Consider the following 21,610-nt stretch of genomic DNA (forward strand, 5'->3'; position numbering starts at 1 on the left):
TTGAATCAATGTTATCCCAATAGAATCCGACTGTATCTCCTTCCTTGAGGTGCCTATCAATAAGGATAAGAAACCAACCAAGGTTCAAGAAATAGCCCCTGGAATCTTGATGAATACTAACGTCATACTTTTTCTCCGAATCCCAATCATAAAGTTTCACTGTCACGGAATCTCCAAACACAAGCTTGTTGCTCCATCTCCCGATTATTTCGTCTCGTGTCTCTTTCGCTGGTAATCGAATAACACTGTTTGTATCTTTCACTTGCAGCGTCTTTTTTATGACCCATGGATCGTACTGAGCTAGTGTAAGTTCAGTATCGAGTTTTACAGGCGTTTGAAGATTCTTTTTTTGCTTTCGGGTTGGTTTTTGTTTTTGTAAGGCGAGCGAAGACATGGCTTGATCTTGATGAATCGAAAGCTCATGGACTCGCATATTATTTATAATGTTCGGTAGGTATGTGTTTTTGTTATAATGTTTATGGTTGCATGCGGTCACTAGTTCATAGGAAGATTTATTGATGTTTGATCGTGTTAATTATTTATAATTTATATAAGGTTTAGATTGCATGCTTGAATTAATGAAAAGATTTATAAACACATGCCGAAGTTGATCGTATTTATCAACACAATTTATGTTCAGCAACGTATAAACAAAATTCGTAGCTTCTTTACGTTACAGATGCTCAAAGAACTCACAAGAAACAGCTAGGGCAGGCTTTAGTTTTTGTTTTTTTGGCTTTTGGCTCTGTCACTCTCTAAGTGAAGTCTCAACTCTTAACTCTCAAGTGAAATATCAAATACGTAAACGAAAAAAAAAAAGAGGTTCAAATATAGTAACAGATACCATTACACAAACCGAACCACACAAAAGGAGATACTATGAGGAAACAAGAAAAAACTGTAAGAACAACAAAAAGGTATAGAAAAAACACAACAAATAGGGAAGGGCACTATTTGCTACTGCACAATTCCAACAATCCCTACACAATACAGAGCAATTTCAAGAGAGTTAATACTGAGATGAGACCTTATACTTCACTGTCGTCTTCCTCGCCCAGCTTATAGGAACTAAAATGCTCGACTCGAAACTTCCACTCGCCTTTCACAGGATCAAACGACACAAACTCAGCTCCTTGTGCCTCAGCTTTCTTCTTAAGCATCATCTTATACTTCTCCACTCTCTCTCCTTCAGTAAACTGTTTTCCTGTCTTCTTATCAACACATTTTATATTCAGCAAGGTTACCTCAGCCGGTTTATTCAGACCCTGCCCAACTGCCGGTTTCTTGCTCTCGTCCATGTATACAATCACTTCCCTATTATTGAACTGAACCAGCGATTCCAAGTCTAGCCTGCGAACATCTGTCTCTCCCATGAACTTTATGCTACCAAAACCGTGCCTTCCAACCACAAAGTCTCTAACCCGCCTGCAATAACCTGGATTTGCTCTTTCCTTAGCTGCGAGTTCCTGAATACGTGGCTCGGTGAAATAATCAGAATGGCGTAGCTTCGGCATTAGAGCCTCGATTTCCGCACCATGCTCATAAACAATCGCAGCTTCTCCTGCTCTGTGTCCATTTAGAGTTTTGTAGGGACGGTCTTTCTCGCTGGTCTGATCTGAGCATGTTGTGCCATTCTGTTTCTGATTTGCATTAACTGATGGATGCTGTCTTTCTTCAGTTGCACCAAGTTCTCCGTTACCATTTTCTGTGAATATTGTCTCTCAAGTCAGGCAGAGAACATTCCAAACATAACAAAACGTAATAAAATCTTTATTAATATTTTATATACTCACTCTCATGGTTTATTGCATCAGTAGCCATGTCTGGACCCCTCCCTGAAATTTATGATAAGTATTGTAAAAAGTAGCCAGGAATGGTTTAAGTCAGTACCTAGTACCTCATTAGGTAAGTATTTTACATAGTCCTTCTCACACGCAGAGCAATGAAGTTTCAAAAGAAAACCATGCATGAACAAGAAAACGTGCTCTTATGAGAGAACAAAAGAGTAGGCATTAAAAATTCCAACTTATAAGTGCTGGCCTAAGATTTGAATGCTCCCATCTCTACGGGAATAAAGCGAGAGTCTCAAAAAAATTCATCTCTAGCTATGCAATAGCCAATAAGCCAAGGAATAGAAAAAAGGAAGCTTACCATTTTCATGTACTGGAGCCGTCGGGCGAGCCTTTGGAAGTGTTGATTTGTCCCTTGAAGGCCACTGTTGAACTGGGCGTATAACTAGAGCTCTAGGGTTCTCCCTTGGAATGAAAAGAGCATCTGCCTTTGGAGTACTTGAGCTTTCCTCGTCATCAGTGAAAAATGGAACCTACAGAGACCATTTTAAGATTTCNGTAAAAAAAAAAAAAAAAATGAAGCTCCAAAAGCACCTCTTCCACAAAATGAAACATATTTTAAATAACTGAGCTATCCAAAAAGAGCGGAAGCAGAAGTCTTGCAAATAGTGATGTCAAAAAGACCATACGATTGCCCGAAGTTGCCTTGACCAAAAAATCCCAGTCCACCAGCATTTCCAGCTGTATTAGCTTTAAACCATGAAACATATATTATAGATGAGATAGCATCTACAAATAAGACGACAATATTAGTGATTTGGTCAACCGACGTACCTGCTTGCGTTTGATTGAAGGTGTTGAAACCAAAACCATTTGATGCTTGACCTGGCTGAGCTGATTGAAAGGGTGTCATACCAGCAGTCTACAAAAATAATGCAAGATTGAAAGGCCTAAATGAAAAGATACAAAAGAATACTAACTGTGAAAAGAACAGGCATCACCAAAAGATATGGAAAAAGAAACTAAGTGCTTAGGCTTAATAGCGAATGTGAAAATCACCATTGTTTGTCCAAATGGAGAGCTGCTAGACGTAGTTAATGTAGAAGAACTTGAAAACATGTTTCCAAATCCAGTGGAGGGTTTATTGAAAAGACTATTTTGACCAAATGCAGGAGCACTACTCTGTCCGAAGTTTCCAAAAGCAGAACCAGTCTGTCCAAACGCAGAACCAGTCTGCCCGGCCGAGGGGGTTGAACTGAATAGAGTAGATGGCTGACTGTTTCCAAACGCCGAAGTTGCCCCCTGACCAGAAGCCGAACCAAAGATTGACGGAGAAGAGCCAAATCCCGGATTGCTTGATGAACCAAATAACGGTGATGATGTTGTTGTTCCAAAAGCGGACGATGATCCAAAAACGGATGTGGTAGCTGACGAAGTTGACCCAAAAAGATTGGAAGAAGATGTTACACCGAAGGGCGAGGAACCAAAATTTGAGGTAGCCGTTCCAAAACCCGAACTGGCAATTGTTGGGGTTTGAGGGGCAAAAGGGTTTGTAGATGTTGAGCTCGAAAAAGGGTTTGTTGGATTTGCTGATGTCTGACCAAATGCCGGTGATGGAGAAAAAGGATTTGCCTGAGCAGTTGATATACCAAATCCGGCATTTCCAGGAGACTGGCCAGCAGGAAGTGGTCCACCTGAGAATTGAAGACACGAATCCAGATTTTGGTATGTAAGGTACAAGAATGTTGTGTTTAGCAGATGTTTGATCAAGATTTGTTTGATCACGTGTACCTTTATCTCCTCGTTGGTAATCTTCCCACCTAAGCTCCTCATGGTTTTTATCTTTGTATGCTGGCATGGCAGAAATAGATTCCAACTTTCCAGCAGGCTGCGTACCGCTCCCTGCCTCTGCCTCAACTGTCGGTGCATAAGGCACGGCTCGACTACCCCCTTGTTGACCACCGAAAGGTGATTGACCAAAACCAGAACCCCCAAAATTTGGGGTTGAAGCCTGCGCACCTGCAAAACAAATCATGCAAACATATTTCGTCACCCCTTTATTCAAATGACTAACACAACGATTAGCAGTTATAATATTTTACTGGGACATGCTAAAGAAAGAACCTTGACCTCCAAAAGGAGATGGTGTAGAGCCAAAAGCGCTGCTACCAAACGCGGCTGTAGACTGGCTAAAGGCTGGCGAGGAGCCAAAACTAAAGGATGAGGTATTTGATGCCCCAAAAGAAGGTGTACTGGATGCCCCAAAGGCAGGTGTACTGGATGCCCCAAAGGCAGGTGTACTAGATGCCCCAAAGGCAGGTGTACTTGATGCACCAAATGCAGGAGTGCCTGATGCACCAAAAGCAGGGGTGCTTGAAGCTCCAAAAGCAGGGGTGCTTGATGCTCCAAAAGCACCTCCAGAACCAAAGCCAGTGTTGCCAAACGTGGTGCCAGTGCTACCAAAAGCTGGAGTCGGTGACGCGCCAAATGCAGGTGTGTTTGTGACGCCAAAGGAGGGAGAGTTTGAGGCGCCAAAGGCAGGCGTGCTTGTGGCACCAAAGGCAGGCGTGCTCGATGCACCAAACGAGGGTGTGTTTGTGGCACCGAAGGAAGGCGTGCTTGATGCGCCAAAGGCAGGTGTGTTTGTGGCACCAAAAGGTGTAGATGAACCAAAAGTACTGTTTCCAAATGCAGGTTGGGATTGCTGCATCGTGCTTCCAAAAGGATTTGACTGGGGCGTTGAAAATCCCAAAGGTTTCTGCCCAAAACCAGAAGATCCTGAAAAGGGAACAAATAAATTAGCTTAGAAAGATCAAATTCGTTAACCAGGGCTTAGTCTTAAACTCTTGTTCTACCAAAGACATAAACTATATTCATACCCTAGAAAAGCAATAAATCAATGAGGTCACTGAAAAACCATAAAATGAGATCCATATAAGGTACTTACCACCAAAAGGTGAAGATGCTGGAGATGCTCCAAAGGCCGGAGTAGAATTCCCAAATGCTGGTGATGAAGAAGCTCCAAAAGTTGGGGTGGAGGCGAAGGGAGAGGATGCTTGAGGTGCACCAAAAACACCGGTTGAAGTGCTTCCAAATATTGAACTTCCCGTCTGTGCACCAAAAGGAGTAGACGTACCAAACTGTGTTGCTGGAGCAAAGGGATTGTTACTACTTGAATTGCTGGTCTGACCAAATAAAGATTGGGACGCAAATGGGCTGCTACCAGATGACTGTCCAAAAGCTATAAGAAAAAAATTTCAGAAGGTCAATTTTCTTTTCTAGTACTATTACATAAGAAAGAAGTAGCATAAAACTATACAGAAAATAACGAAATAGAAGGCTACAGAAACCAACAAATAAGCATATGATAGAATCACTTACGATTGGATGAGCCAAACATCTTCCTCTGTAGTTTAACAACGGAGGGCCAAGCCAAAAGAAATTATTTTATCTTGTAGCTGGAAAAAGAAAAAGATAACAACAAGAACAAAATGCACATAAGCAACACCATATCGGTAAGAGCTGGTTTTAAAATCAAAGACAATAAACATGTGTAACTATACTAGAATTCAACATCAACTTAAGTTGGTTCATGCGTGGGGAGAAAATGACACTACTAAAGAAATTACGAGCAGAAAGGACCAAGTTAAATACAAGCTGGTATGACTGAGAGATGACGAACCTCTAAACCTATTATTCACTAGGCGATAACGAACCTCTAAAACCAATGAACTAAGCAACATCACAAATAGAAATCATCCACTCAGAAATTGACTACGTTCATAAACGTGAGCAACGATTGAGCAATCCAGCAATAAAATCAAAGCTGGAACTAATCCAAATGTCAATCGAAGAAAGAAGGAAGAATCACCTATGAATCCGATGTGAAAAGGGAGGAACAAGGTCACACACACACGTTCTTCGACCAATCAAATATGCCACGAATAATATCAAACGACTCTCAGAGAGACGAAGAGCGGAAGCTCCGATCGTCTGTACGGAAGAAATTAGGGTTCAGGAGTCATAAAATCGCCGAGAAGGGAATAGGTTCGGCGTGGAATCAAATCAAATATGGAGTAGAAACTAAAACGATTAGGGGGAAAATGGAACCTGAAAACGAGGAGCTCGATCTGAAAATCGACGAAGTAAAAAAGCAATTTCTCGCCGGAATGTAAAGCGCGACGACGGTTGCAACTTGAGGGAGCGACGAAAGGGAAAGATTAGTAGTCTATGTATTTTTTGTTGGGTAATGGTACCGTACGAGATGACTTCTATAATCTGCTTGGGTGAGTATAATTGCTCAATTAGTTTAGTTTTAGGCAAAAACGCAAAATAATAAATTTCTGGTATTGTTTTTAACCATTTGCTTTTTAATTTGTTACTATAAATAACCATGCTGCGGATCGCATTAATTTTGTGTTAATACAAAAGTGGTTTGTTTGATTTGTTAAAAGACCCATCATTTTGGGCCTGCATTAGGCCCATATATAATTAAGTGACTTTGAATCTGACCTAGGTTAAATATACTCTGTTCCTTCTTCTCTACTCTCTCACGGCAAATCACAGAACATGAATGATGATTCGAAGAAAGAGGGATTCAAATTACAAGTTGGGATTTTAAGATAGATTTGAATCATAAATCATGTATGTTCATGGGATCAAAATCTCAGAGATATTCCTCCCCTAAGAAGAGCCTGAAGAGAACATGGAAATAGCTAGTGCGAGGCATCATTGGTATTTGGTTGCAGATGATGGTAGCAGTGAGTGAACAGAGTCGGTCGTTGGGAGCCTTGTCTGAGTACAGTTGTAGTTTGTATAACCAGTTAGTATGGTACACACTTTATGAATCAGCTCGTTTTATAAAACAGTTCGACACTTTCTATGTCATGCTCATGAGCTGAGAGAGATGCAACAATACTTACACTTCATTGCATTTGCATCGTCAGGTGGATCTTGGAGTTCCATGCTTTGCTATACACAAGCAACTCCTGAAATTCGAAAATCTATATGGATGTTTTCAGCCAGAAAAGGAACCCTAAGGACAACCATTACTCTCGTTCTATGAATGAACCTTGATGCAAACCATTACATTCGTTCTATGTATGTACTGATGATCTCTTGTTCTTTTACACAACAACAACAAGCAAAGCGAAGTATGTGTCAGGGTTTAACATTATGCAGGTTTCCAAATTAAGGCTCAAATATATATGGTTTACAGGATTCCAAATTCTGGCTCAAATAAATTATTTCTAATAGCACCACGCTCAGCTCACTTGAAAGATTTGATACAGAGTGTACAACATCATCATGTTCCATTGTTACAAAACTCGTTGATAAGGTTGTCTAAATTCTTCCAAGACGAACCGATACCTTCCTCCAAAGCCTTCTTCGCCACCTTACCATATGCTTCTACATTCTTCCTCAGCTCTTTACCTTTCTCTCCCTCCATCAAATCCTTCACTTTCTGTGCAATCTCTTCTCTTCTCACGACCCCTTCACTCGCCGTCACCACTCTCTCCGCCACTCTAAGCTCTTCCACCACCAAAATCGCATTCAGAGGTTGCTCCGCTGCTAAAGGAAACGCCAAGATTGGAACCTTGGAGCAAATGCTCTCCATCAGAGAATTCCACCCACAATGGCTCATGAACCCTCTAACACTCTCGTGCTCTAATATCTTTCTTTGATCAACCCATTCATCTCTCACCGTCAGTCCTCTTTCTCCCACTCTCTCTTCAAACATTTCTCCTAGTTCATTTCCTTTGAACACCCACAAAAAGTTCACCTGCGATTCTTCTAGCCCTAACGCAATCTCCTCTAGTTGTTCTCTCGAGATCTCCGCTTGTGTTCCGAAAGCCACGTAGAGAACATTGCATCCCTTGTCTCGCTTTTTATCAAGCCATTTCATCCAACTAGGCTTGACCTTCTCTTCTACTTCACCTTCCAAGCTGTCAGAAAGCAAAGAGTTGGTATCTTTATTTTTCTTATCGATTAGTTCCAATATTTATACTAAAACATAATTAGTGAACTTACAAGTTATTTACAGAACAAAGCGGTCCAAGTGCCCAAGGCTTGAGCTCGCGTTTACGCTTGTAGAAATCTAGAAACACAGGCTCAAGGTCGTCGAACGTGTTGAATATGATACCTTGACTTTGATTCATAGACGTGACTTGATCTATGATAAACTTGAACCCAGGATCTGTGGTGGGTTTTGGAGCAAACATATCTTTAACGAAATCACATTTTCTAACCTTAATCCAGGGAAACTCCGGTACGGAAACCGGCTCCGTGTCGGACTTAACCTTAGATAGAAGCTGGTTTCGAAAAACACTGTCCAATATAGAGGTGGAAGCGCAGTTCATACCCAAGAAAACAATCCAAGGAAACCCTAGCTTTCGAGCTGACTCTTGCGTCCACCACAAGAAACCGTCTGAGACCATAAAACTGACCCGTGGCAGTGACATGAGCTCTCGCTCAAAGTCGGACTGCATTGACTTGGTGGCTCTTGTGAAAGGAACGAAGAGGGAGGACAAAGCAGGGAGTTTGTCGGTGCACTCGATGCCGGGAGGGATCTCCGGGACGTTTTCAGGGAAAGGTACGTCGACGATGGTTGCTTTGGTGCCGGAGAGTGACTCAGCGACGAAAGGACGGTTCAAAGGAGTGGTGAAGACGGTGACGGAGATGTCTCCGGCGTAGGAGTGGGATAGGAGGAGGCGAGCTAATTGGAGCATAGGGATCATGTGCCCTTTGGACAAGTATGGGAACAAAACCACGTGAACTTTTTCTAACTCCATTGTGAATTGAGATCTGTGCATAGGCCTCTCTCTTTCTTATATAGATATATTTCTATGTATAAATAAAGACTTCATGTCCATTGAGATCTCAGATCTGAGCATAGGTCTCCTCTCTGTTTTTGTGTATCTCTCTGTGACTGTCACTCTATGTATAAGGAGATCTGTGCCTAGTTTATTAACATATAGCAATTTGTGTTATTTAATTCTATGTTTTTGATTTCTATTGACCCTCAAAGGTAAGAGATATATAAAACAAAGACCAACATTCAAAGTAGAAGATAATATTTTGGAATAAAGACTCGAAATTTTATATATATTCACTTGAAAATCATCACCCTTTTTTTATGTTCTTGGGGTTCTAATAAAGGGATGCTTTTAGATTTGTGTTTCATTTCTGAAGGAAAACAAAGGAGGAGAAAAAAATGTTGTTAGTCAAAGGAGTTCTTGAGTTAATTGATGATAGTTCATGAAATCAATCCCATTTAGCCTGACGCAACACAGAATCTGCTCCGGTAGCTCCTCTGGTTTGTTCCCCTGTTCATACATAAGAATCCTTAACATAAGCAATCAAATCCCATATGATTTTCCAGTCCAAAATATGATTGAAACGAAGCCTACCTGAATTGTGAGGCCAACATCAAGAACACAAATCTTGAGTCTGTCTATAAATGTTTCAAACCCTTTACGGGATATATAACCGAATCTATGCATATCGATATCAATCTCTAAGTAATTGTCCCCCTACAAAGAGCAAAATTGCCAAGTTCATTAGCTTATTTCTAATCAAGCAGAAGAGTTCAAGAGTTAGGGTCTCACCAAGTAGAATTCGTGCTGCGGACGTGAAAGAACAGGTTTCTCATTATAAGCCTGCATCAGTTTTTTCTCCGGACCACTCAAATGGAGATCATCTACGTTTGCAACACGTCCCAATATCTTAAGCCGCTCTCTAAAAGGCGCGGTTGTATCCATAGGGAAGCCTTTAACTTTCTCAACCTCATCATCTATTAATTTCTACGCACAATAAACAAACATGGATTCAATACAAAGAGCCTTAAACAGCGCCAAACCATATAAGATGAGACTAACCAACTCCCGAACTTACCCGAATGCTTTCTTGAAAATGGAGCGGTAGTTCCTTTGAATAATTATCCGAGAGTTTGAAGTATAAAATTATATTCATTCCTTCTCCATCAGATTCACCTTGAAAGATTGCAGTTGGATACAAAGGAATCTGTTCCGGCCATAAACCAAGAGAAAGAATCAGGGGAAAAAAATTCAGAAAGAAGGCACCAACTACCAGCAGAACTAGATCATACCTGAACATTTACAATAAGGATAGATGGGAGTTTTGAGGATGTAGTAGTAACGGGAAGTTTGACATATTGTGCAACATGGTGTATTTTATGTTCCGATAAGAAAACATCGACACCAAAAGGATTATATGCAGCATGGCTAGGTGCAAACTCTTTCTTCTTTTCCCTTTTACCAAGAACAAAAATACAATTGCTAGTTAAAGATGGTTTAAACTAGTAATCAATCATAAAATAAAATCAGGATTGTTCTCTTAAACGGTATACCTGAAGTATGTTTTACCACGAACACGGAAACTATTTGGATCAACGGTTGACCAACAATCGAGCATTTTCTTATCAACTGGACAGAAAGGAACCTGAGAACCCGCTATCGGTCTCTTCAACTGCATTTTAGACAGAACTGAAACAATGTTCGAGACAGAACATGTGAGTTTTGGATTTGAGAATAACCTGCTAAATCCAATGAACCAATCAAGTGATGATATGTATACTTACACAAGGCTCCTGAAGCATGACCTTCTCTCCATTTATAAGAAAGTCTAAGAGAAGTTTTCTTCCTGGAACTAGGAGGACTAGAGCTAAGAGACCTTCTCTTATCAATAGAAGGAACAGTTGTTGTATTCAGACAAGGCAAACAATTACTAGGTAAGATCCTGCAGTTTTCCAAGAGACCTTCATCTGCAGATGAATCTACCAAATCAGGCCGCTTTGCATCGTTTAAATCACCGTCTGATTTGGACTGGGACATCACTTCGTTTGATTCAGAGTCTTGTGTTGATGATGTTGTTGTTGAACTCGAGATTGATACACGATTAGATCCGTTTAACGTATCTGGAAATCAAAAACAATCAGAAAAGCCGAGAAATGAAGATCGATCAATAATCTCAACAAGCTAAAAGAAATTGGTATAGAAGAAGTCAAGAAGATAGGATAGTATTACCTTCTTGAACACTGTGGAAATCATCATCACAGTCAGTTTCAAAAGCGACATTGGACTCAAACCATGCTTCTTCACCAGTTGCTGTGGAGAACAAAAAACATCATCATCAGTTCTCTCTACTAAACATCAATCAAGTATTCAAATTTATAAAACATCAAATCAAAATCACAAGAGATTAGCTACCAAATACGTTGAAAAAAAAAAAAAAAATCATAAAAGAGGAAAAAGATCAAAGCTTTACAAAGTGTGTGATGTAATAAACAAAGATTTAATCAAAACACACAGTGAGTTTGTTTTTTATATAATCAGAATCTCTAATCTGAAAGAATCATTCATATATATATATAATAAAAAGAAAAACTTTGGAGAAAACCTAATCGATAGGGTTAAAAAAACGAATCAAAGATCAAAATCAAAGGAATGGGAGGAAACAGAGAGAGGGGAATAGAGACCTCGGGAACTGGGAATGGAGAAATTACGATGATGATCGAGAGTGTCGAAAGATCCGTCAGAGAGACGAGAAGAGACGGCTCTCTTCCTTTGAATTTTACGTCGTCTACGACTCTTCCTTCGTTGTTTACTTGACTTAAGCTTCGCTCCTACACAGCTCTTAGGCGTCGACACGCAACCTCCCATCTCTCTCTTTTTTGATTAGAGATTAGCTTACACAATCTTTCTTTCCATATGACGATCGAACAAAACCCAGAAAACAAAAAAAAAAACAATAAAGAGAGAGAGAGAGAGAGAGCTACGTTTATATCTATCTCTCTTTGATCAATATGTGGGAAAGGAATCTGTCATCATCGAATCAACAACAACAAAGACTATAAATGAACAAAACACAAGAGAAAGGGTACTTCCGGTTCAGCTCAGATTTCCGAAAAGAGACAGAATTTATTTGGTGAAGCAAAAAAGAGAAAAAAAAATTAAGATTTCCTTCCTTACGGAGAACCCAAAAAAAAAAGATATACTACTTTTTTTTTTTTTTCTTTGGATTTTTTTTTTTAGATTCGGGAAGTCAAAAAACAAAAGGATTCGAAGATAAGAAAGAACAAGTAAGTAGTTAGTTATTATTATCTCTTCGGTGTGCATTAACGGCATCTACCAAGCAAATTCTCTTAACCATTGAATTAAACCGAGTTCTTTCTTTTAACCGGATCTGGTTAAGTGCGTCGGTAGGACTCCCTCTCACCATCACTTTTTTTTTTTGTAGTCGCTCTCTAATCATCAGTATCTAGTTTCACTTATGACGTAGTTACTGTAAAATTATATATACAAGTCAGTCAAATACCAATCAATGATTCTTGATTATAATTTTGTCCTTAATTAATTATATAATACATACATACTGTATGTCTTTAATATTTAAGCCTTAGAGAAAAACAAATCTATAATTTATATTATTATATATATCGTGGATGAATGAAATGTTTTAGTTATTTGTTATACAAGAAAAGAATTTTCGTCTTACTAATTTAAAATAAGGGAAAAAACAAAGAAAACCTCTTATCTGTTGAAATCTTACCAACTAACTTTTAGAATTATATTTTTGTCTCAGGAAAAAATGGTTTACAAGTTAGATTTTTGATGTGACAATCTTATTCTTAACTTACCAAAAAAAATTACCATGCAAAAATAGTTAGTCATCATGTGACTCATGTCTGAGCTACTTTCAATGGTGTAACTTCGAAGAAGCGACTCGGTCGACGCCGATGGCTTTGCTCTGTTTCTAGCTAGATACTGCCAAAACTCATCTATGGTTTGTAAATGGTTTGCATAAAATTGTGAGTCTTTTTTTTTTTTTTTTCAAGTCTATTGAAAATATTGTTTATGGAAGTTTGAATTTATGGGTAGTTTGGCAGGAAAATTACAACAACAACAAATAAAAAAGGATAAATTGTTCCAACTTATTTCATTTGACTCTGACGATTATTTAATTATTATAAGAGTTACAATCTCATCTACATGGACCCTCACTCCATCTACATCTCACCTTTTTCTTTTCCAGTGTTTTCTCCAATGTGTTTATATAAAGAAACACCAACTGGCAAAAATAAATAATTAGAAATATGTTTTGTAAAGTTCTCAGAATTTCCACCATATAATTTCTTCGTTTTTATAACAACCATACAAATGGTAAGCAATCTAGAAAACACGGTGTATGTCAATTTTTTAATAAACGAAAGTAACATATTCGTTTTTTTCTTTGTCGACATAAACATATTCTTTTACCTTTTTTGTATCACAAAATATCTTTGCAAACTTTAATTATTTTTTTCAAACAAATAATTCTCTCTACCCTAATTGGATTGTTGTGTTGTGATAATAAAAACAAAAGAGTAACAGTGGGTAATGAAAGATATGATTAGAAAAAACAACACACGTGCGGTTGTTTGTTGGCAGAATCTCGTTGTCACTTGAAGTGCTTTCGATTTGTACAGAACTGACGCTTTCATGTTCTACACACGCCTCGTAGATTTCCACAGTCCTTCAGATTATTTTTTTACGTACGTACATTAGACACAACAAAAATATACATCACTACTTTATCACAATTGTAATTTTTTTCCTTTGTTTCTTTTCCTATTTTTGTGATTATATTAGCTTTACTGTTTGAGTACGGTAGAAATATCTTTTCACAATGTGGCATAGATACTACTAGAGTTAAAATTATTGGCGTTACACATTTTATCTTAAATCCCAGCCTACACTAAAAGACATTTTGCTATATGAAAAAAAGAAAGTCACGAGCAAATAATGATGCGAACCGACAACGTGTCAGCCTCAAGCATTATAGAGACACAGGGGCCATTGTGAAAAGCTTTCTATTGCTTAGGGATTGTCAAATACATATATTTTCACATGAGATCATTGGCCCACCAATTTCGTGCTACCAAATTTATACGCATCATACTATAAACATTTTAAACCGGAAAATAACATAAATTCATCGTATTCGACCCGAGAGGTATCTATGTATCGGTTTAAGACTCAAACCATATCCTCTTTCAATTTTAAATAACAAACGAGTTCAACCCTAAATATCCTTTTCCAAATAATTGAAGAGGCTCGATCTATAGCATCTTCCTCAATATATTGGGGAATCCCAATATGAATTTAATTTTGAGTGGTTCCTACTCTTTTTGCATGCAACTATGCAACACGATGATTGGCACCGAGGTATATACATGTAGCAAATTATCGACGCAGTCGGTAATTAAATAATGCTTCTTCAACAAAGTGAAAATAAGAGACACTGTTCGGAATTTTTTTTCAGATCAGAATAACTACTAGTAGTATATAATCTACCGGTTTATCTAGGCAATAATTAGGTTTCTTCAAATTAAAGATTTCTTTTCCATGTATTTTTTTTTCTTTTCTTTTGTTTGTGGCATTATAGCATTTAAAACGTTCTATTTTATCCTACTATTATAGAAGACTCGAAAACTTCGTCCTTCTTACAGTAGACAGTAGTCAGTGTGTGGTGACCGTAATTTGAGTTAATGACTCCAAATTTTGAAACGTATGTACGAACGCAGTGATTGTAAACCTAATTTTTAATTGTGCAGAATAAAGCAGTTGAACTATAGATAAAAAAAAAAAACAAAGGAAATGGGTTTAATAATTGGAAGATAAGACATAGAGCATTTAATGAAAGGAGTGGAAACTTAACAACTTTCCCAACAAAAACCCACCAACTTTACTCCCAAATCTTCAAGTGAAGTGATGGGATACTTTACTTGGTGTTTTCAGTTAATCAATTCAAGAGCAACCATAAATAAAATTTCTCGAAGTATTATCATTTACCTTAATGAATATTTCGATGCCTTTTTGCGCTTTATAACTTGCTTAAAAAAAATGTGTTACAAGATACTACATGATAAAGCGCAAAAAACACTAGACGTAGCTTTAATTCAAACCTGTTAATATTTTCTATATCTACATAATTGCCTCAACTATCATCTCTCCCTTTACAAATTCTGTTTTTGCTTTTATCGGGTGGGGGAGATAGCTAGATTTAGGAAAAGATGTAAGGTTTTTGTTTGTTTTTTGTTTCTAAAAATGAGAAGATGGCAAAAAGATCACTTATTAATCCGGGAAATCAAGAATGCCATTTTTTCAAAAAAGATACTGTAACTAGAATTTTAGAAATAAACCTATCTTACAGTATTTCACAACAAAGTCACTAAAATATATTTTTTTTGGTTAAAAACGAAAATCGTTTCAGAATTTGAATGTAAATACTAAATATAAACTAGATAATAACCCGCGCTGGTAGCACGGGAATTTTTTTTTATTTTATTATTTGTTAATATTATGTTTATGTTGTATCATTCATTTACATGTTATATACTATAGTACTATATGGTGAATTTTGATTCATATTAAACTACTAATAGGTAGGCCTCGAAACTACTACCGATACCCGTATTGGACCCGTTTTTCGGTTTGTATCCGTCCCAAAAAAGGTACCCGCAACTTTAGGGTCGAGTGAAGGGTAGAATAATTATATTATCCATGAATAATGATCGAGTATCAGATATTAATATAATTTTTGAGCGTCTCATTATCCGTCTCATTACCCGTTTTATTACCCGACTCATAAATACACGTTAATATTTTGTAGAATAATGTTACCAGCGTGAGGAAATATTTATGTAAATTTGGATTTGTTTGTTACAAAATAATAGTAGAAAAATTATTAATTCTATACATTTTATAAAATCATATATTTAATTTACTTAAGGTCATACTCTGATTTCGACCCGTAGTTGGTACTACTATTTTGGTCTGGTGCAATAGCAAATTCGTTAATTATACATTCGGTAAAGCCAAAAAAATCCAACAAAACATGTATTGACCCGTGATTTGGTATTACAAATTGATGTGATCGTGTTTAGAGATCTTAATATACCAAATTTACAAATTGAAGTTATTGGTATAACATGTTGTATATTAATTTTATAGGTGAAAATTACAATTAGGTTATGTATATTATCAATATTATACACTTAGTATTGTTTATATAGTGAATATTGTGTATAAACAATTAAGTTTTAGCCAATTAAATAGTTTGTTATTATTTCCTAAGATTTATGAAACAATAAATAGAGTTTTATTATTTTGTAAACAAATCTAAACTTTTTTTTTTTTAGTTATTAGAATAATTAAAATATAATAGCATATTCGTAATATGTCACATCAGAACTGGTTAAATTTTTAACAACATAGCTTAAATAAGTATATAGATATATTTTAAAAATATAAACAATTGTATCCTAATTTTAAAATATATTTGTTATTATTAAATGATTTAGATATGTAAATATTTAATCTTAGTTTTATATATAAATTTAAGTTTTATAATTTTCTAAATAGTTTGTTATTGTTTCCTATGATTTCTGAAACAATAAATAGAATCTGTTTAATTATTTTATTAATGATTTCTTGTAATCTAATAAATTAATAATTACTATTTTTTTGGATAATCATTTTCAGGTTACAACAAATTAATATTAAAATTTTGTTATTATATTTTGTATTAAAATACAATGGCATTTTGTATAATATTTGACATGGAGTAGGGTTATTTGTTTAAAGGGTTGCTTAAATAAGTATATATATATATCTAATATATATCTCATGAATTAATAAGGTAACAAATAAAATAGTAGAACATATCAAGTTGTTATAAATAAAATAAACGATATATGAAAAACAAAACTAGCCACTTGTTAAAAATACTATAATAAACCATCGTACTATTAACGTAGAAGTGCGTAAAGCTATAAAAGCATATAACCCACTAAATAAACTGGATTATTAAAGTCCCTCGGCTGGTCATCTTTATCGCTTAAACATTAAAAGTGTCCATCAAAGATAATTTTAAATCTAGTGATTAAGTTCTCAAACCTGTTTCCATATTACATTTGATGGGCATATATCACACGCACATTAACACAAAAGGTGCTAAGTTAATGCAAACATGGAAAGACACGTTTCCTTTTTAATTATGTAATCAATGGCCTTTTTAAGCAACTCCCTAGACGTCCTTACCTATTTTTGTTTCTTTTCTTTTTCCTGTCAGCATTTGATTTGATTTGCTTAACATGCTCATACATACAAACTGATAAATGTTAGATAGTTGGATCCAACTATGAAGTCGAATGGTGGACCATGTGTGCCATCTTCGGTGCTCCCAATAACCTTTTGTTGTTTTTGTTACTAATGCCCTCAAAGTTCACATCACAAGTTAAACAACCCACAATCAATGGACCAAAAAGATGAAAAGTAATTCACAAATTTCAATTGGCTACTCGTCTGTTGTATTTGTCTTGATGTCGTCTTCCCCACCAAAAGAAAATAATTTATCCCCATTTAAATCTAAATATACTTTTTAAAATCGTGTACAACTCATATAATACAATACTACTAAATTTAGATCCGAATTGTAACACAACAATAATATTCATACAAGTCTCTAGCTATGAAAATGTAAAGAAAAATACCTTTTGTCTACGTCTAATTCATTGCGTGCGAATGTAGAAAACTCATGTTCTTGTCGTTTATATGACCTTTGTACCCACCAAACGAACTTTCTTCAAGCTGAATGATTGATTTATTATACTTATATCATATATGTGTGGTCAAATAATTTCCACGGCTAGTATAGAAAGGACTAGTCCACTGATCCAATCTCTTATAAAATATCTAGGCCAAGATTCTGATTTGTTATAAACATTTGCTTTGATTTGTTTGCTTATATGTGTATCCATATTGTTATCGTTTTTATTTACTACTTAAAAAGTACTGTATGTTACGCAATATTTTATTGTCAAGGATTTGAATCAAACCGAGAACTATATAAAAAGATATATATATTTCTTTTTGATGGAACCTGAGATGGTCAGTAGAAGCGATCCAGTCATATTTGAGCTATGCCTCTCTAGAAAATCATGGGGTTAATCTTCTTTTCATGACTATAACTTGAGAGTTTGGACACACAGTTATGAGTTATGACATAGACAAATAAAAGCCTAGAAGGCATTACTGGTCATATTTAGTGAACCAATGTCGTCGGTTCTTCAACTCCTGCAAGTACTGAAGTCGTTTATAAGGTCAAAAGAACGACATAAGAGTTTAAGTGATAACAACTAACATACTGTGATGAGACGCTTAACTGAGTTAAGTCTTATACACGATTTGTTGAGCACTCTGAATCAGGCTGGTTCATCAACTCTTTGCACTTGTCCTGCAAAAGACTGGCGATTTTATTCACTTATGGGTTTAAAGTTTGGAACTACTTCGTCGCTGAACCAATGAATAAGCTACATGATATGAGAGGTTTTCTAGAAATCTGAGTGCAACAAAGGTGCTACAAAAAGCTAGGATTGTTTGTGAAAAATGCATACTACATACAGTGGCTGATGACAAGTGTTGTGAAAATGTTGATTCTAAGAAATCACATTGAATTTGTAGATAATGATTTCAATGCTTTTTTGTTCACTACTTCACTTCTATCAACAATTGTAAGCAGCAAACAAAGAGAAAATCAATTTAACTTGCCTCAATCTCAAAGTGGTTGTGGTTATTATTACTCTGCCAATTGCCACCGACTGTGTTATGCTGCAGGTACTCAGCCGAATCCAGTTGATGATCGTCATCTTGTATCGATCTGCAGTCTGTGTTTTGGTGCTGACAACTAGGAGACGCTGATGGAATAACTTTTTCTGCAATAAGAAGTAACTGAGAATCTGGTTTGTGTGAAGTTGTAACTCTAACGTTAGGGTTTTATGTTGTTTCTGGTGATATCTAATTCTAAGGGAAGGAAAAACAAAAAACAAAAGAAGAGTTGAGAACAGACCTGAGTTTTCTTGAGAATGCATAACACGAGCTTCACATAGAAAATCCTCCATTTTGTCAACTGAGTCATTGTGCCTAGTTAGCCAATCAAAGAGGGATAAGCATTGATTTGGACTATTTAAAAATTTGAGACAGAAAAGCCACCGAGTTCATTACTTAGACCCTTAAAAAGGTAATTATTGTATCATATCATGTCCATTAAGAGAATTCTTATGAAATCTATCTCCCCCTGGACCAGTACGGAAAAAAGAAGATAGTTAAGTGATTTTACAGACCTGGATCTTTTGTTACTCTCATCGGCACCTTGTTCGAATGTCAGTATTGATGTGAACACTCTTCTATCCTGTCATATCAACAGAATGAAAGAAGATTTAACATAACAATTTGATCATTCAAATTCAAAGTTCACCACTAGACTATTATCTCATAATAGAATGTTAGAATAATAGAATCCTGCGATTATCTGTTACCTCTCCAGTCATAAGGGATGCAGACTCCTGAATCCGCTGTAGAATCATCTCCAAACTCTTCACTTCAGAATGCAATACCTAAACATTTGAACACTTTTTACAGAGACTATTGAGGATGCAAAAACGATCAAACTCAGTAGACGGCTAAATATCTCCTTTCTTACCTCTTTTTCAGAAATCAAGTTCTCCACAACTAAATCTTTCACCTGCAAAGTTTTCTGAAGGTAAGGCTAGTCAAGTAAACGTGGATGTGGCAAATGCTTTAAGAGCAATGATCTTGCATTAGTTCCCTTCTTTAAAAAGGCTGTAAAACATGCAAACTCTGATATGGATATCTCTTCGATTTGATGTTGATATTCATTTTTAATCTTTTCTGCTTCCAGCTGAGCCGAAAGCTCTGATATTGTAGTCTCCTTGCTCTGTAATTCCATTTCATGATATTCAATGTTCTCTTCTAAACTTCTGATTTTATCTGCATAAGTACAGATTATAGAAATCATTGTCTTCATCAGAATTAGAGCCAAAGGAAAAGACCACAAAAGTAGATGAAAAACTAACGTAGGAAAAACAATCAGGTAACCTATGAACAATCAGGTTAGCATCAGCGCAGATTCAATGGAAAGAAACTCACCTATAAACACTTTTTCATACGTAGAGACATGGTCCATTTTCTCTTTCAAGCCACTCACTGAAACACAAGAAACAACAGAAACACAATCATTGCATTAGGGTGAAGCCGTGAAAGCATTGAAAGTATATTGGAAGCATATATTCAAGCAGAATTAGCAAGAGATCTACATGCCTACATCTTCTTTTTGATCCACAAGACCCTGAACTTCGTGTATAACCTTTTTGATTGTCGATGCCTCTTTCTCAATTGAATCAAACAATGTAAGATGAGAGGTTATCTTCTCGTTTAAAATAGCAATTTTCCTATCCCTGGCTTCAATTGAACATTTCATTTCACAAAACGACTCCTGCATAACACACCACCACTTCACAATCCCCAGAGAGAAAAAGTATCCATATACACACAATTCAACTGTTCACCCATCAAACAGATGATTCTCTAAGCTACTTCTACTACCCAGACGACGATGAGACAAGTACCTGGTAAGCATTTAAGAAGTTTTCACGTGATTGAAGCAAGTTTTGGATAGTAGCCTTCAATTCGTTCTGCTTGTTTTCCAGCAAACTATAGTCGTTCTGAAGGTAACTCACCTGCAAAAATCAAATTAAAACTTTCACAAAACTCCATATCTTTACTGTTAACAGATTCGCAAAACAAATTAAAATCTTACAAACCTTCCTCTCGAGTGCCTCCTGTGTTTCTCTAGAAGAATCTACCTCAGCTTGAAGCTCCTGCAATTTCCTGCTGTATTCCTCCTCCGTTTGCTTCTGTCTCTGTACATCGACGCACCAAACGACATGGTTCACGGATTCACGAACTCAGAAACGAAACAGAAAACGAGAGCGACGTAACAGTAACATTGATTGAAGAACCTGATTCACAAGATTAATCTGATCTGTGACTGATCTCTCCCTTTCCTGCCAAAAAAAAAAATCGCCAGTAGTAAAGTGGAAGAAGAGAGAGAGAAAACACAAATCCAATAAGATGTATAGAAACCTCATTCTCCTTACACGTAGATCTCGCACTTCTCCGATCATTGACTGAAGCTGCAATCTGAATTTTGACAACTTGAGCAGCTCCATTTTTTATGGGTTTCTTTCTTCCTCCGCAATTTGAATTTCGACCGCCAGAAAAAATGTCAACAAGGGGGAAGAATTAGGTCGTCGGAATTGTCAAAACCGATATAATTATTCTATGGGCCTAATCAAAAATGGGCTTTAAGTCCATTTATATAAATTCGGAATATAATTTTTACAAGCGCGAAGATACGAAATTTCCAAATTATCAAAACTATCACACACATTAAAAATAATTTAAAATAGAGAAATAAATCAAAGTTAACGTTCATAAAATATAACATTATTTCTTTTTGGTAAGAAATCTTATTATATTAATTGGTAAAAAATTTACATTATCATGCAATTAGTCTTAAGGCAAATGTTTATTTTTTGAATAACATCAAAAATATATTAGACTAATAAATTCATTTAAATAATTATTAGTTTTAAAAATTTATTTTCTCTCTCTAATTAATTATGGATGAAATTTACTAATTAATTTAAAAAACTATAAACCAATACAAAATTTTAAAAGCTAAGATTTTATATCTTATTATATAAACCTTAGTTTTCAAAGTAGTATAATCGTGACACGTGTCAAATATATCGATAATATTTTGATATGTGTGAAAAGATATTTTATATAATAATTATAAGAAAATTAAAAAAAATCCTCAAATAAAAGGATTACATTTAATATTTTTGAAAATTATATAAAACCAAAATAATCTTATATCACTAATTTTAATAGGAA

General features: G+C 36.1%; 4 protein-coding genes across 4 annotated transcripts; all 4 read right to left on the reverse strand.

Annotated features, from left to right (window-relative positions):
* Positions 776-6,062, reverse strand: LOC104759148 (nuclear pore complex protein NUP98A-like). Its single transcript, XM_019238839.1, has 12 exons — positions 5,901-6,062; positions 5,662-5,783; positions 5,172-5,248; positions 4,738-5,031; positions 3,921-4,568; positions 3,582-3,809; positions 2,850-3,484; positions 2,625-2,712; positions 2,428-2,540; positions 2,152-2,323; positions 1,794-1,835; positions 776-1,705 (listed from the first exon to the last, which is right to left on the reverse strand). The coding sequence occupies exons 3-12, from the start codon at positions 5,188-5,190 to the stop codon at positions 1,029-1,031; spliced, it is 2,916 nt and encodes a 971-aa protein (XP_019094384.1). The 5' UTR covers positions 5,191-5,248; positions 5,662-5,783; positions 5,901-6,062; the 3' UTR covers positions 776-1,028.
* Positions 6,999-8,764, reverse strand: LOC104755250 (UDP-glycosyltransferase 90A2-like). The gene is made up of 2 exons (XM_010477599.1): positions 7,821-8,764; positions 6,999-7,735 (listed from the first exon to the last, which is right to left on the reverse strand). Exons 1-2 carry the CDS (start codon positions 8,600-8,602, stop codon positions 7,096-7,098), a joined length of 1,422 nt encoding a protein of 473 aa, XP_010475901.1. The 5' UTR covers positions 8,603-8,764; the 3' UTR covers positions 6,999-7,095.
* Positions 8,876-11,815, reverse strand: LOC104755252. The gene is made up of 9 exons (XM_010477600.2): positions 11,287-11,815; positions 10,835-10,915; positions 10,390-10,725; positions 10,159-10,294; positions 9,898-10,060; positions 9,684-9,812; positions 9,398-9,592; positions 9,200-9,322; positions 8,876-9,115 (listed from the first exon to the last, which is right to left on the reverse strand). Exons 1-9 carry the CDS (start codon positions 11,468-11,470, stop codon positions 9,014-9,016), a joined length of 1,449 nt encoding a protein of 482 aa, XP_010475902.1. The 5' UTR covers positions 11,471-11,815; the 3' UTR covers positions 8,876-9,013.
* Positions 17,696-21,035, reverse strand: LOC104755253 (ras and EF-hand domain-containing protein homolog). The gene is made up of 14 exons (XM_010477601.2): positions 20,809-21,035; positions 20,671-20,715; positions 20,473-20,571; positions 20,278-20,388; positions 19,970-20,144; positions 19,799-19,855; positions 19,503-19,639; positions 19,332-19,391; positions 19,168-19,245; positions 18,973-19,040; positions 18,699-18,772; positions 18,401-18,564; positions 18,016-18,086; positions 17,696-17,926 (listed from the first exon to the last, which is right to left on the reverse strand). Exons 1-13 carry the CDS (start codon positions 20,878-20,880, stop codon positions 18,027-18,029), a joined length of 1,200 nt encoding a protein of 399 aa, XP_010475903.1. The 5' UTR covers positions 20,881-21,035; the 3' UTR covers positions 17,696-17,926; positions 18,016-18,026.

The sequence above is a fragment of the Camelina sativa genome, chromosome 17, assembly GCF_000633955.1.
Source record: "Camelina sativa cultivar DH55 chromosome 17, Cs, whole genome shotgun sequence".
Classification (NCBI taxonomy): domain Eukaryota; kingdom Viridiplantae; phylum Streptophyta; class Magnoliopsida; order Brassicales; family Brassicaceae; genus Camelina; species Camelina sativa.